The sequence below is a fragment of the Sebastes fasciatus genome, chromosome 9, assembly GCF_043250625.1.
Source record: "Sebastes fasciatus isolate fSebFas1 chromosome 9, fSebFas1.pri, whole genome shotgun sequence".
NCBI lineage: Eukaryota > Metazoa > Chordata > Actinopteri > Perciformes > Sebastidae > Sebastes > Sebastes fasciatus.
In genome coordinates this window covers 29,331,526-29,347,745 of record NC_133803.1, presented here as the reverse complement: position 1 = coordinate 29,347,745, position 16,220 = coordinate 29,331,526, and the positions used below count along the sequence as shown (strand labels likewise).

Below are 16,220 nucleotides of genomic sequence, written 5' to 3'. Positions count from 1 at the left end.
TATGTGAGGTCTTGTCTGGTATTAAGTGAATAACAGAGTGTCAGAGGTCACCACAAGTCAAACAACTGCCAACATATTTTCACATTTGTTTGACTTTTGAGAATGAAGTTTTTACTTTCTCCCCCCGTGATGAACTTGTTTTGTTAAAAGCGCTTCATAAATAAATTTGACTTGACTTGCCCTGTGGGTAGCATCAACACATCATTTCCATATTCACCTAATTGTGTCAGTCACTCATCCTCAACAAAACAGCCTTTTCCAGGTCAGAGAGATGCTTCTTTTGCAGTTTTCAAAGTTCAACACAAAACCAGAAGAGAAAGTGGTGGAAAACAGCCTGTGAGGTGGCGACTCTTGACACTGACAACGGCAAAAACTTGGTGGTGTGAGGAGAAAAAAAAAAATTAACGACACTAGACTATAAATTTTTCATTCACCCCACACACCCAAGGTGAAATAGGCGCGCTGCAGCTGCAGCGTGACGTGTAAAATGTGTTTGGATCTGGCCTGCAAACACTGCTGAGGAGCCCATGAAAGATGCATGGGGCCACTGGAGAGGTATAAAGAATTTAGAGATATAAAGGATATATGACAAATAAATCAGGATGCAAATCTCACCGGGTGCCACTGGGAGTTCTCCAATGAAAACGGCCTAAATAATTGAAGAGGAAGAGGAAACATTTCATCAATGAGAAGAGTGGAAAACGCTCTTCCCTCCATTTTTTAAAACCTTTCTTAGGGAGCTCTTCTAGTCTTTTAAAAAACGACAACGCAGAAGGGAACTCCGCTGAAAGAGGCAAGTATGTAAGTACACAAAACTGTCTTTTGAAAAGCAAATTCTTAAACACACGCTCGCGACAAAGCTTTCGAAATCAGAAACCACAAAACATATTCAGCAATCGTGACAAAACTGAAAAAAAGGAAGGATTGAAAGAACAGTCAGTGTGAGACAAAGAAAACAAAAAGTAAACCCGAATCCAGTTGCACATTTTCCCAGACGCTGTCGTGAAATGCCACTGCTACTCAGACTGTGAAAGACATCTCCATTTCCAAAGTATCATTCTTCCTCACCTCCACTAGCGCTTTAACAGATGGGATTTTAACTCACTTCTTACTTTGTTTTCTCTCATTTCTGTCCAGTTTTTTAACAGATAAAGATGAAATGATTCTCTTCTGCTCATCTCTCTTCTCCCTCTTTGTTTCTTACTTTATACTCTTAACTTTATTGGCATGACTGCGTACAATATTATCAAAGCAAAGTAAACAAAATATGAGACCTCCAAACAAACATATTTAAACTCTGTTTGTTCTCACCAGAAAAAGAGCAGACGTGGTGAATGAGGAGGAAAAAAACTTTACATAATGACTCTGTCGTTGCCAGTTCAGCCAGACGCTCCACATCGAGGGAAAAAAAAAACTATTCTAACGGGAACTCATCACCATGGTGAACCCGGGTTGCCAAGCACGACTGTCTTGGCAACGGCGTCACCAGGGATACTGGCTCCCCGTAGATGGGGTTCATTGATTAGAGTTGGAGCTCACCCCAGAGTCCTTGGAATCATTAAACACTGTAGGTTTTTTTGGAGAGGGAGAATGAGAGCCCAGGGAATTGTGGGAAGGACTCAGAGGTCATATTCATTAAGAGGTTGGAGGCCCTGTTCTGAGTCCAAACTGTATTTCACTCCCTTTCATCCACCTTCATGACATCATTGGTGAGATACGTTTTGGATAACCTTCATTTACAGAGAGATCTCGGTTGAAGATGAAGTTTGTTCTTATGCTGCTGATGATGATGTATAAATGCTACCGCTGCTTCACAGGAAGAAAACTGACGGAGAAGTTAAAGGTGACTCCTGAGTTTTTGGTGATTGTTTTAACAATGTACACATCCTGCAACCTTTAAAACTTGGTTTCAAAAAGTGTTTCTGTTAAGTTTTACTCCATATTAAACATTAAAGCTGCAGAAATGGAGCAAATATGATTAAAAAAAGTTATTTTAATAAAACTATATCACTATATCCTGACAGTAGTGCATGAGATGGGTAATCCGAAAAAAATGACGTGCCCCTGTGTCCTCCAGTGCTCCTAATGGCATCTGCAAGATTTCACAGACCGGAGGAAAACAAGCAGTCAGAGCTGATCTCAAGCCAGCTGCCGTCTATGAGCAGCTGTCAATCATTCGCAAATTCCGATCACACGGTCAAACTAAGCAGCGCTGAACAAATATGAATCAATGTTTTGTTACTGTAATGCCTATTTCTCGCCTCAATTTTTTTTCAGAAACATCTTGTAGTGTACTGTTTAGCTGTAAAATGAGAACATTTGTGACCCGGCAGCCATGTTGAGATCAGTTGAGGAAAGACCAAGCACCGCCCATCAGCCAGAGCACAGCCAATAGGAACGCTCTCTCTCTCTGAAATGACCTGTGATTGGTCAAAGTCTCCCGTCACAGTTTCGATTTTTTTAAAGCCTGAAAACAGAGCCATGAGGAGGTGCAGAAGTCTAGTTTTCTCTCAGAGCACTTGAATTACAATATGCTGAAAGGTTATTATGGAATTTTTGCCCAATGATGCAAAAAATATGCTGCCTACTGAAGCTTTAATACCACATTGCAATGCAGCCACTAGACATTTTGCACTTAAACTGATTGGTTTTGGAATTTCTTTGAGGCAACATAACTGACAAAAGAAAACATATCCACGATTCTGTTGACTTAACAGATGAAAACCAACTCCGAAACATGTGTGCCAAACTTTTCTGTCCTTCATCAGTTCAACTAAAACACAACTTAAACAACAGTTCAATGAATTAAATGAAATTAATGAATGTACCGAGAGACACTATAGATGTGTGTGATGTCCTTTTCCTCTAATTAGTTAATATGTATGTTCTAAGACCAAATGTACGTACTTTTAAAGTATTTCATTTACCAGGAAAAACCTACTGAATCAAAGACAGCAGCAGCATATATAGCTATATGCTGAAGAATAATTAGTAAAAGGTCAATGAAAAGTCAAGGACAAGAGAAACTGTCTCTGTAGCGAGAGGAAGGTGGAGGACGCGGTTCTAAAAAAGAAATCCTCACTTGAGATTTAACACGTTTCTTTGGTTTTGGTCCGCCTGAGCGGTCACAACAGACGTTGGCTTGACACGGAGTCCTGAATGATCTGTCATTCTGAGTTATATACAGGTATGCTTAAGAGTTGACATGGCACTGTTGTGACAAATGCGTGAGCTCAGTGTCACATCTCATGCTATAGAGTGACTGACATACCAAAGAACATATACTCGCCACTTGACACAGCCTGTCTACACTCTTTACATTTTTAAATGCAGTGGACCTGACAGACCTAATGTGTCCTTGGATGTGGAGCAGTTTCTTAAGGAGTCTGCACTTACTATTAAAGAGAAACGCCACCGATTATACACATCCAGATTAGTATCACTGCGCCTGTGAAAACAGCTGTAAGATGTCCTCTGTGTCTCTGGAGGAGCTTTGTCGAGCCTAAACAAAACAACCCTGGTGATGTCATCGGGGTTATCATGGGAAAAAAGACGACAAAATCAATTATTAACAAAATGCCTGCTTTAAAAACTCAGGGTGTGGAAGTGGAAACTCACAGACGTTTACGAAATAACAAAAATATCTTATCGAGCTACATTATGGGAAATGAAGGATCTAGTGTTTTTGAAGCTTAACCCATACTAGGGACTGAAATCAAGGATATCTGGGCCTTTCTTTGACCATTCTTTTATATCTGTTCCTTGTAGGTCCCCCTACTTTATGGAAATGCAATACTAAATCGCTGGAGTATTTTTTTTAAAGGAACAGTATGCAACATCTAGTGGTGATGTTACAGATTGAAACCTCTCCCGTGTGCCAAGCGTGTAGAAGAACTACGGTGGCCGATGTGAAAACGCGAATGGCCCTCTCTAGAGCCAGTTGTTGTAAGAGTAGAGTAGGGGATTTGGAGAATAGCAGAGCCAGTGTGTAAAATGTGTGTGTACGTGGGAAGTGAGTGGTGAAGCGAGAGAGAGAGAGAGTGGCGGCGGTGAATGTGTGTGATGTTGTGAGCAAACAGAGTGAGCTAGTGGAGCAGAAGACCGAGTTAGTTTAGCTTTGCGAATATCAAGTGAATGTACAGTGGAGGTTGCAGTTGTAGAAATAAATGCTCCTCAAGATCAACAGAGGTTTCCGGTGTCTTGTTTCCCGGCAGCTGAGTGGAGTGACGGGGGTTAAATCCAGAGCGAGTACCGTTATCGACTCCGGCCCAAGCAGGAGAAGTTAACACAGTGATTTGTCCGTTCTGGGCTACTGTAGAAACATGGCCGGCTCCCTACGTAGATATAAACGTCTCATTCTAAAGTAACAACACAATGACTCTTATTTTCAGGTGATTATACACAAAAGAAAACACACTTATTAATATTATATTCCATTTCTGCCAATAGATCCCCCTAATTGGTCCTTTAAAGACGGAGGTCGAAGAGTCAGAAGGGTAACTTTGCATGTTTTTTTTAGTTTAGAGAGAGAAAGGAGATCGAGAAAAGCACAGAATGTCTTTGTGTCTGTGTGTTTGAAATGAGCTGAAAACTCACTTAACAGGGATACACTTATGACCCTCTTGTTGTGATGCAAAAACAATCGTACATATTTATTATAAAGTTGCTTAATGTCAGAATGATGCTTGTCTGGCCGGTAACAGAAAAGTGTGATCCTTTTTGCATGTTATCCTGTCTATTAAAATCAAAACTAATTTATCAAAGATGCACAGGAAAACAAAAACATGAACTGTGTTACCTTGTAGAGTGGGAATGTCTTTCCAACTTGTGTGAGTGTCTGTGTGTGTGTGTGTGTGTGTGTGTGTGTGTGTGTGTGTGTGTGTACTTGTTCGACTCTGCCTGTGTGAGAGAGGGGGCATGGGTGGCAGGGCTACCTTGAAAAGGAGATGAGAGGAACTTCCTCTTCTTGGAGCAGGCACAAAGCAGCAGGCAGCGGTGTGTGGGAGGGGCAGGATAGCGGGTAGACGGGGTGAGGGCCGGTGCCAGTGGCGAGGGTCTTTGTGTGTTTTGTTAGCGGTGGCGGCACCCCTCAGGTCCGGTGGACACACGCCTGGTTCATTCGACGACAGCTTTGTCCGCGCTTGGAGGGCAGCCATGAGCCAGGCGCGCAGGTTGTCGTGACAACTGTGCAGCGAGACAAACAGACACATTGACACATGAGAATTGGTAAAGACGGTCATCGCAGTTCATGTTGCGTTTAAAAAAAAGAAGCACTAGCACTTCTTGGAAAAATGCTAAATATATGAACCGTTTGGGATGGATCGTGTGCTGCCATGTTTCAGAGGCAAGAGGTGCAAGAAAAGTTCAAACTAGGATATTATGTAGGTTGTCAAATAGGAATTTTCCTAATTTAAGAAGTCTTTTTGTGCATTCACATAGCAGATTTGTGTGCATTTGTCTACCTATGTCTGTCTAATCACTTGTGTTTGAACCCCATTCACCTGGAGCAGCCGTACAAAGGAATGTGTTTGGCTGCGCTCCTCTCCAACCCTTGTGCATCTTTCAACCCTAAACTATGCCAGGATCTCGGAGAAACAGAGCATCCGTTGACAGCAGGCGCTCCTCCAAAGACATGCTTCTCATGCCCTGTGGAGGCCCCCTGTACAGGAGACTCACCCCCCCCCATCAAACCCCCTCCAGCCCTCGCTCTCCCCTGCAATCAAAGACAGCTTCATTATCTGCTGACTAATTTTGTGCCTGCCCCCAAGACGACTCCCAGGTAATGGCGGAGCAGGTTCACCCTCCTCCCCTGCACCTCTCCAGAACAGCCGCTCTGAGACATTGAGGCCACAAGGCTGCGTCTCCCCCCCACAACAAAGGGCTCTCTCAGGGGCTTGTGTTGCGTCTCCCCCCACCTGCATGGGGAGGAGAGGGAGGAATCTGAGAGGAGGAATGGGGAGGGGGAGTCGAATCTTGAATCTCCGCAGCAGGAGAGGAGCCAGCGCTGGGACAGGCGGTGATACAACATTTGAATACCCCGACCGGGGACACACCGTCGTGCCTCTCCAATTAAATTATCCAGTCCACAATGGCGAGGCCTCGAGAATTGACACCTCCATTGAGAGTGTGTCAGCAGCTTTGTGGGGACCGACAATTTCCATCTCTGCAGAAATAGATTTGCTCCCAAGGGGAGCAACAATAGCAGGGCAATCCTTCTAATGCTCGTTTTTGGGAGGAAAATAGGGATGAGAGCTGGGGATTTGGAGGGTTTACTTACAGGGACTGAGGGAATTCTCGTTTGGAAGTGATAATATATCTGAAGTGTCTTTGACAAAATGCAATGTGCTGATGAATGTGTTGTTTTTCAGGTGTAAGCCAAAACCACCCTTGATAATGTAACATGTTTCAATAACTCTAATCAAATGCACTCTTGCATGTGCAAAGGCTGAATGATTTGAGCAAGTTGAGTAAGTTTTACAAGGGCAGTGTTGGTGACTGCCAGAATTTATTCCAAGTTTACAAGCTACAGGATTTTAATTACAAGTGTCAAACTGTATCCCACCAATTGTCAATGTTTCTATTCACAAACACGGACACACAAATGTCTTCACTTCGACGTACTTTAAACCTAATGAGCCGTTAACACAGTTTATTCTTCACAGAGAAAGTAAGTCTCCTCTGACAGCAAACATCACGTTTTCGGCACATTAACCATTAGTTCAAAGTACGGGGAGACAAGAAAGGTTGTGGAAAAAGGAAGAGAATGACATGCAACCCTTTCTGTATTTACATTGGACACACCTTAACCCACTGAGTCACCAGGACACCCACACTCTGTGTCTTAAAAGGCCGTTGACATGAGGTGTCTACAAAATCAAAAACCTGTCTGACACATAACAGCTCAGTGGGCACACCGCACACACATCTCCAGCTGAAGACATTGGCATCCAACAGTGCAAGACTGCCAATTCCCTCAGGCAGTTTGGAAAACACACCACCCTGACACCTCTAAAGTGAGCGTCACCAACCGACACATCTGCATACGAGAGTTGTCATCTGTTCGTCATGGGGCAGTGCAGGTGCAAGTGGGTGTCCCACTTTGACCGACAGAGACCGCTGTTCACATGCAATCTTATCCAAGGAGTTTTAGATGTCTAAATTAACCAGACATTAACCACTCAGGTGACAGACAGGAAAACACTCGTATTCATCTTTTTGTATCCTTTTTGGAAGACACTGACAACGTCGTCCTGCTGGTGGCGCCAAGCAGGTAACACATAGCCACAAAATGACCAAATAGGCCCAACAAACATTGTGACTTCGTAGCGCTACCGCCAAGTTTGCACAGAATTAGAGGGCTAAATATACTGTCAGTGTTTTGTCAAAGTATAATGCTCAGACATCGAAGTTTAGTGCAAAAAAAATTATCACAAGCATTTCGTTGGTTGGTTTTGGTTGTTAAGTAACCTTATGCCTAGTTCACACTACATAAATTAAGCCCTGATTTTCCACTCTCCCAAAGTTTTTGGAGCTCCACGACAAAAGCCCCAGATCAGAGGAAAATCGGCATTGGCTAAGCGCTCAAATTGGCGCTCGAGCGCTATGTGTGAGTTGTTCAAAGACGCTAGTTGAGACGCGAAATATCTGCACCTGTCTGGAAGCTACCACCAATGAGTGTCTGTACTAACTGCAATGTAAACGCATCTGTGTAAATATACTACGTTCAGAGCTAGTGAATAAAAAGGGAGAAAGACTGCTTAAGGTGGGACGGAGGGGAGGTGGACGGGTCCAACAAACACAGGACTTTCAACCAGGAGACAGATGTTTTGTTTTGTAAGTTATGTTGACATTTGTGACATTTTTTCCATAGTTATGTTGTTTACATACGTACTTTACTTATTTTACGTACTTATTTTAAGCACAAGCAGGATGTTTTTCCTAAACCTAACTAAGTGGATTTGTTGTCTAAATATAACTGCGGACATTACCGTAGTTTTTTTTGCGTGGCTTATAAATGACTATTGCTATTATATGCTATTAATACGCCTTCCCGTCAGATCAGGTTGGATGACAAGACAGCAAGTTGTGTAGCCATTACATAGTATGTCCACCAGTTTATTTTTCAATCATAAAAAATGTCCTATATATATTGACCGATGTATTGTTCATTTATTTTTAAACTCTCAAATATAGATATCAGTATCGGCCTAAAAAGTCCAGTATCGGTTAAGCTGTGAAACTAAACTCCGTCATCCAATGTGCACGGCAAATCAGAATGATTGAACTACGTCTTTGACCAATAATATTCCTCTCTTCTCTTTTATCAACCTTCAGAGAAACCTCAGCGAGTCTTTAACCTCCGTCCACATAAAGACACAGTTGTTCTGTTCGACTCAGTCAATTCAAAGTGAATATGATGGACGAAGGTACACGGATAAAACGTCTGTCTTCCTTCTCAGCACTTAGTGGATGCTGCTGAAAGGGCGGGCCTTTATGTCTGACCCCAGAGGTCAGACTGATACGAGATTATGTGTGTGTGTGTGTGTGTGTGTGTGTGTGTGTGTGTGTGTGTGTGTGTGTGTGTGTGTGTGTGTCTCCAAGTGTCTCCATCACTGCACCCCACCCAGCTGTTTTTCCACAGTCCCTGATGACCTAGAGACATGGCTGTTTATCTCTTTGTCTGCCCCAGCAGATAGGAAAATCCCATAATTAAGGTATTAACTGCCTGTTGATGTGATTAAAACTATCATGAATAATTCCATGAATGCAGTGTGATATTTTTCAGTAGTTAATCATAGAAGAACAGAGAAAAACAAAGAAGTTCTCGGGTCCCAAAATAATATTTTTACAGACCGGATTCCTCCACAGACATGAACAAACTTTGATTTATTTTGTTCACATTATTGCATGATTAGCAATAATGTCCTGACTTAAAAGAAAAAATATCAGTTATGTTAGTTATATGGTAATCAAATGGCAATCTGAATAGACAAACTCATCTAACAGAATTAGATTTGATCGTATATTATTCTTGCTACAGGTCCCGTTTGATAAATAGATCCATTTATAACCGTTTCCTGATGTACTCTGTTAAGAGAAACCTCTGAAACCTCAGAGGATTTTCTTTGTCCAATCAGAGACACCAGAGGGTCCAAGTCAAGAGATGAAAGAGCCAGAGGAAAGAAACGAAGAAAATAATTCTCAGTTTCTGGGTCAAAGCCTAATTGATTTCCTGATTAGTCGTCCATCAACCTAAATCACAACCTGCTTCCACACCTGCGATGGGAGCGTGATTTCATAGTTGAGGAATTCATTAATGTTGAGCAGCTTATTTATCTGCTTAACAAGTCTATTCCTGTAATCCTGAGGTATAAAATTTAATGAAACGTGCAGCACAATGAAGAGACAACATGTAAAATTGCAAAATGAAAATTATGGAAATCACATTTTCTCTTAAAGTTAATCTTTGCCTGTTGTTTTCCCGCGAGGAATTTGACATGCATGATTATTCATCTCTTGACAACAGCTCAATTAACACAATAATTTTGTTTTTCGTTTGTTATCGTCAGGGGAAATATGCCGTAACACAGGAACTTACACTCTGTAATACAAGCAGTGGTGAAAATATACATAGGCTGTTAGTGACATTCATGCATTTAATTTGTGGAATGAGGCTGGATTCTCATGTGATACGTAGGCTTCAGCGCTGCAATTATCTCCTCAAGAGCACAATGTAGGCATAATTTCCCCAGACTGCATAATTATCTTTGAGTAGGATGACAAACTCATCACAGAAGTTTCGGAAACAAGCGGTTTCACTTTAACCAAGTAGGCTCCGAATCTATTTTTAACCCTTTTGTAACCAGGTAGGTCAGTGTGTTATTTACAAGCAACCTGGGGGAGAGCAGGATAGCTGCAGGGGGAGAAAGAGTTGCATCCATCCACACAGTCAGACTTCAAAGTTTGCCAAGAGTGCAGCGGTGTATATACAGCTCTGTGGGCCAGCTGGGGGTTAAAGCCTTGCTCCAGAGTCCCTCATTCACTTCCACCAACTAAAGAATCAAACTGGTAACCCTCAAGGCACAAACATGTTTCCTCTACCAACACGTTCTCACTCCCAGCTCATCAAATACCGACGCTTGGTTAGTGGCTATTAGGGCTGTGTATTGGCAAAAATCTGGCGATACGACAGTATCACGATACAGGGGTTATGATTCAATGTCCTGCATTACTGTAAGCAAGGTGATCTATTGCAATTTGAACCTAATTTTAGTAAAACTGTCGTAGTAAAAAGAATACCACCATATGCATACAATCTGAGTTTTAAAAAGTTCATGCAATCTGAACAGTGGGATCTGCATCACAGCACTGCTTTGAGAGGGGTACATACACTGAGAGGGTGCATCTCTTTACAAATGAAATAAAGTATTGACTTAGTCAATCTTTGCATGAAAACTGTCATTCATTAAAAATCGATACTGAGTTTTTGAGAATCAATACAGTATCAAAAAACATAATACCGCGATATTGTATATTTTCTAACACCCCTAGTGGCCCCACGCTTCAAACTATGACGCTCTTGGTACCCCTCTAGACGTGTCAGGGACAGCGTGTCAGTTTACGCTCATTACAGGTGTCTTTTCAAAATAAACTTCCAATGTAGGTTTACTTAGTTTCAGGTTTACTTCCTTAACAAAACTACTACAACACACCGATTACATAACTCACCCATCACCCGCACCGTTATTTTGCTTTTTTATAGAAATTAAAACCATTTTGTTAATTTTGCGTATCAGTGCCGTGTTATCAATACCAACCCGGTCTCACGGGAAGGCGTATAAAAATCTAATCTTGGAAATGACTCAAATAAATATGAAATATCATAGAAATGTCAAAATACACTGGATGGGGGCTTTAAGAATTCAGATTTTTTAAAAAGTAACATTAAATATGAAGCAGATTCATGTCAGGTCTCTTTAAATAAAGATTACTTGATCCCTTGTACAATATTTACATGTGAAGTTACCAGTGAGTAATCACACCTTAGGAAGAAAACTGCATGCTATTATGTCAGAGACAAAGGTGTCTGGCTCTGTGTTTTTCTACGTCTGCAGCTCACAAGGCCATGTGAGGACCATCTATACCGGCCTCACCGTGTAGAGAAATATTGTCTTATGTTTGGTCTCAGCTTAGGTCAATGCTTTTCCTTCAATTTGGCTATCATTAAGGGAGTATTTTGGTGTGCTCATGGTAACCTGATAGCGTTGACTGATGCTGATCGCTCCCCACAGGGCCCCACTCTCTCTCCCTCAGCAGGCCAAGGCGAACCCAGCTGCAATTATAATACTTAAAATAATTCCACAAAAGTGGAGCCATCATTGAATAATTCAGCCTTCTAGTCTTGTCAGGACTTTGCTGGACTTATGACATCATGCAAGCTGAATATCCTTTAGCAGATGTGTGAGCCAGAAAATACTCAAACAGGACTCACATTCCCAGAACAGTTGAATGTTTTGAAACTGAGTTTCAAACGGCTGTTTCCTCAAAACCGTGAGTGAGCTCCAAAAAATGTCTCACAACTAACTGAAATCGGTGCTCGCGGCCCTGATCAGGCTTTGCAACAAAGCCCCAGAGTGGTCTGATTTGCACGGCTATGTAAACAAATCGTGTTTAATTTTACATGAGTATTTGCTTGGCGCCCGACACCCTAAGAGCACGGCCATATCATTAATAAGCCAGACTTGCTCATCAGACTGTAAATGGCTCGCTTCATGTATAAAATATCAGAGGAGTAGAGTGGCCCTGCATCTCTAAAGAGGCCTGAATGGACCGCTACATTCTTAGCTGGAATTTATGAAGCACGTCAACACCTGGACTTGGCGATGTTTACAGCGCCACTCCCACAGCGCCTAATGGATGATGAAGGGCCAGTATGGACCGGTTCTTTTGTTGATCCCTGGACACTTCTGAGTTTAAAACTGTCTTTTGGGAGCCTATCTGGCTGCTTCTCTGTACACAAGGCGGTTCACAGAGTTTATCAATCAGATCCTCTGCAGCCAAAATTAGCTTGCAAATAGTTGTTGTGTGCAGGAGCCAGAGCTATGCTTACTTTATAGCTAATAATCTGCTAAATGGGGGTACACAGGACGCTAGTCTCCAATATTTCCATCACCATTACCTCAGTACTGACAATTTTTCAGACCCACACAAGTGTAAAGTTTGTTGCATGAATGTCACTGAGCACTGTTATCCATTAAAGCTATAGGGTCGGTCATCTTCTTCAAAGACATTTCTGTTATATTTGTTGAAATTCTCATGACATCCTGACAATCAATAAATCTAATGTTCTGACAAAAAATGTAGATCCAGTATCTGTGGCTGTCGCAGGACTGTAATAAGCCCGTCCAATCATTTTATTCGGCCCGAAGGGACGGGCTGTCAGCGTTGTCGAATTTAGATTTAGGGACTTTTGAAGCTGGTGCTGCTAGCTACTTTGATCGGAAAAACTGTTGGCAACACTGGGCTCGGTTTTTAGGTTGGATCATTTTTAAAATCTAGCGTACTTTTGCTAGTTTCTCAAGATTACCAACCCTAGCTTCAATGAAGTTTGAGACGTACAAAGTAGAAAAACTTTTAACATTTTAAGTCCTGAACAGACAATGTCCAGCGTCCTTCAATCCCGACCATTTCATTTAGGCCCTAATGGCAGGTAATTTACTACAACACTGTCTCCTAGAAATTAAGTTGATATAGAACTGGTTTGCAACAGAAAATATGATTTGGGAGAGACATGATACCATCCAGATTACGATTTTATCAACATGCAAGAACGCATTTCTTGTTTTCTGCAAGTCCACTCTTAGAATATACTACCCGCATGTAGTAACTCCAGCATTATTATTCTTTTTCATGGTTACTGAATGTTTAGGGACTCACAGCACTTTGGTTAAAGTTTGGAAAAGTTTGTCGTTTTGATTTAATACTGAAAAAGTGAATGCGACTTGAAGCACGAGACATTTTTCAACATTTAACCATTTTTCCGAACTTTAACCAAAAGGCATTTGTTGCCTAAATCTAGCTTTTCAGGAGTCACGGGATCTCTTTACTGATTGGCTGCGGGTACTCTCTGCCCGCACTTTGCCACTAAAAGTTAAACTTTTCCCAACTTTTAGTTTAGCCACACTTCACTGCGAGTCAAACGGCCGCAGCTTGCTGAGCTCGGGAGCGGCCGCCACAGCTTCCATAGACATTTCATGGCCTTACTTCGCCGCTGCTCTGGTGTGAATTCGGCGTAAAGGTAGCACTTCTCTCTGTTGAAAAATCATTGCCATAGAACTTAATCAGCACATGCGTTTTCCCTCAAAATGGCAATACATATGAGTGGTATATAAACATAATTTCTAGGACAGTGAGTTGAAAGTTTGGATTTACATTTGAAATATGTAATTCCAGAGATGTTTTTTGTAAAGACAAAATAATGAATGTACTGTTGACTGGATACTAACACTAACAAAGTTTGCTGTTGTCTGTTAGGTTAATGTACTGCTCAAAAAGGTCCCAGTACATTATTGTTTTCAAAAGTATAGGGACTGTAGTGTCCTTAAACTGAAAAGTTTGCAGAAGATAGTCAGTTAAACTATGGACAGGGACCCAAAATAGATGGTTGGCATTAAAAAAAACTAGTGTTCAATAAGGCATGAGTTCCACAGTGATGCTGCATCGACTCAGTTGAGCTGAAAAAGTTTCAGAGAGTCTGTCTTTGTAAGGGATTTGTGCAGCATGTACAGTATTTCCAGACTTCCCGGCAGTTGATATTAACTATTAAGCATGACGAGTATCAAGGCCACAAGTTGCAGAGGATATTGCAGCACGTCATACAGTACATGTCTGTTTTTCTATTCCCTGGATCTTTTTTGCAGAGTGGATCGCACAAGCTTTTCCCCCTCAGCACCCCATTTGTCTGCACTGCGGTGTGTAATTGTAAATAAAGAAGAAGCCACTCATGAATGCTCCCTCTGCATAGATGATGTCCTAATTGAGAGATGCAGTGAAATGGTTATAGGGTGTTTTCATTTCATGGTTCACTCCACACTCAACATGCGCTTGCACACATTCACAGTTCACCACACACACACAACACACACACACACACACACACACACACACACATCAACCCTGTGGTTTGCATCATGAATAAATTGAATATCCTCTTACTAAGCTACTAAATACATCTGCAGTGTCACGCTACAGTGGCTTGGGTGATGCCTGTTCTATACAGATCGTTGCTTTCCACCAACACATACAGTAAGAATACCAACATTTAGGTCATGTGATGTTGCTGCCAAGATTCACTAAGGGTGGGCAGGAGTTGTGGTGGATGGGTCATCCAGGAGACCGCTGTTTGTATCCCGTGTGAAGATGAAAGGTCTTTATTATGTTCTTTATTTACACTGTAATTTCATTTTAAATTAAGCAATTCAAGTAAAATACAGACTTTAAATATGTCGCATGAAACACAGACGTTGGGGGTAATTTCTAAATCTCATATGGTTCCCCTGGTAATATTAGTCCTGTGCAAATAGGGCTTAATATAATAAAAAAGTAATGGTAAATGGACTTGCATTTATATAGCGCTTTTCTAGTCTTCCGACCACTCAAAGCGCTTTACACTACATGTCAGCATTTACCCATTCACACACACATTCATACACTGATGGCAGAGGCTGCCATGCAAGGTGCCAACTTTACCCATCAGGGATCTAATCTAAATACTCATTCATACACCGATGGCTCAGCCTTCAGGAGCAATTTGTGGTTAAGTGTCTGAGTGAATATATGATTTTGATTTCATAAATATGAACTTTGGATGTGGGAACTGCAGTGACTTGAGCACTTTCCCATCTCAAGTTATAGAGGCATCAATTTCTGTGTATCTTCTGTTGAACTGAATTAGTCTCGAATGACACATTTTTAAATTTCAGTCCATATGAGAAGTCAGTTTAGCAGTTTTATTTTGTCACTGACAACACAGCATGTATTAAGCCCTGAAAATAAAATGCTTCCATCTGCCATTCTGAGCAAATAATTGTGAAACAAAGCCCAATACGTATTAGCAAACACAATAAACCCAAACTAAACTAAACCATGGATGAGGTACAGAAACTGTTTCTCCTGTATCGCAGCAACAAATAAAGCCTTATATGCTGAAATATGCAGCCTTCAATAAACACTACGGTGGAGAATTTACCTATTTACGAAGTCCTTCATACACAAAGCCGAAGCACAGGAAGTGTGTTCAAAGCAGCCCGACGTCTCCGGGTCTGCAAACTCGATGCCGATCAGCCGAGCGAAAAAAGACACAAACACGCCATTTTGGAGTTTCTGAATTTCCATGTCTTCCACCCTAAACCTGGGGGTTAAACACCTAAATATTTTCATCAGACATCCATTAATTTGGTTGTTATAATGCCTTATGTATAACTCGCCTCACATAACCCCTTCTCCTGTTCCTACCGTACTTTACTGCATTTCCTTGAGTATTCTGACACCACTGGAGGAGAAATGCACTCAAGCAGGAAGAATGGGAGTTCACTGACTATGCAGCTCATCACCGGCCAGGACCTACGAGAGAGTGCTCATTGTTCTCCGTATTAGTGCAATGTTCATTTTGGGTTATTCATTCCTTATGCATCATGACCAGAACAGAAAGAGATAACCTACTAAAACACCAGTAAATGAGCTGCATGGGGCAAAGAAACTTCAGGAGAACTTAGCGCTGTGTGTGCGAGGGTGATTTCATGTGTGTGTATTACAGTAGTCCGTGCAGCACACAGCCAGAGGGCTCAGTGTTTGATCCCAGGCTGTAAAATGGATTATCTGGTGGCAGAAGGGTGAAAGGATAGCAGTGTGTTAGCTTTGAAAAAAGAGACACAAGTGAGTGTGGATGTGTGCGTGCATATGTGTGTGTGTGTGTGTGTGTGTGTGTGTGTGTGTGTGTGTGTGTGTGTGTGTGTGTGTGTACGTGCATGTGATCTCAGCGGCGGACAGCCCAGGGGACTGGGCGGCCCCTGAGGAAACACGTCTTAAAAAGCTCTCTATGGCTCCAGCTAATGCTCACTTTGTCACCCAAACAGGGCGGGAAAGATAATCAATAGCCTTTGATAGCTACTATTAGGGTTTTAACAAGCTTTTCCTCACGCTGGGCTGCTCTACTGAGGAGA

General features: G+C 41.9%; 1 protein-coding gene and 1 long non-coding RNA gene across 5 annotated transcripts in view; one reads left to right on the top strand and one right to left on the bottom strand.

Annotated features, from left to right (window-relative positions):
* Window positions 1–16,220, top strand: part of LOC141774452 (uncharacterized) — a 393,135-nt gene that overhangs the window by 2,335 nt on the left and 374,580 nt on the right. The window lies entirely within an intron of this gene.
* Window positions 1–16,220, bottom strand: part of meis1b (Meis homeobox 1 b) — a 235,713-nt gene that overhangs the window by 152,295 nt on the left and 67,198 nt on the right. For all 4 annotated transcript variants that reach the window (XM_074647112.1, XM_074647111.1, XM_074647109.1 and 1 more), the window contains one exon: window positions 4,935–5,184. In XM_074647112.1, coding sequence (XP_074503213.1) covers window positions 4,935–5,184 — 250 coding nt within the window. The remainder of the gene's footprint in view (window positions 1–4,934; window positions 5,185–16,220) is intronic.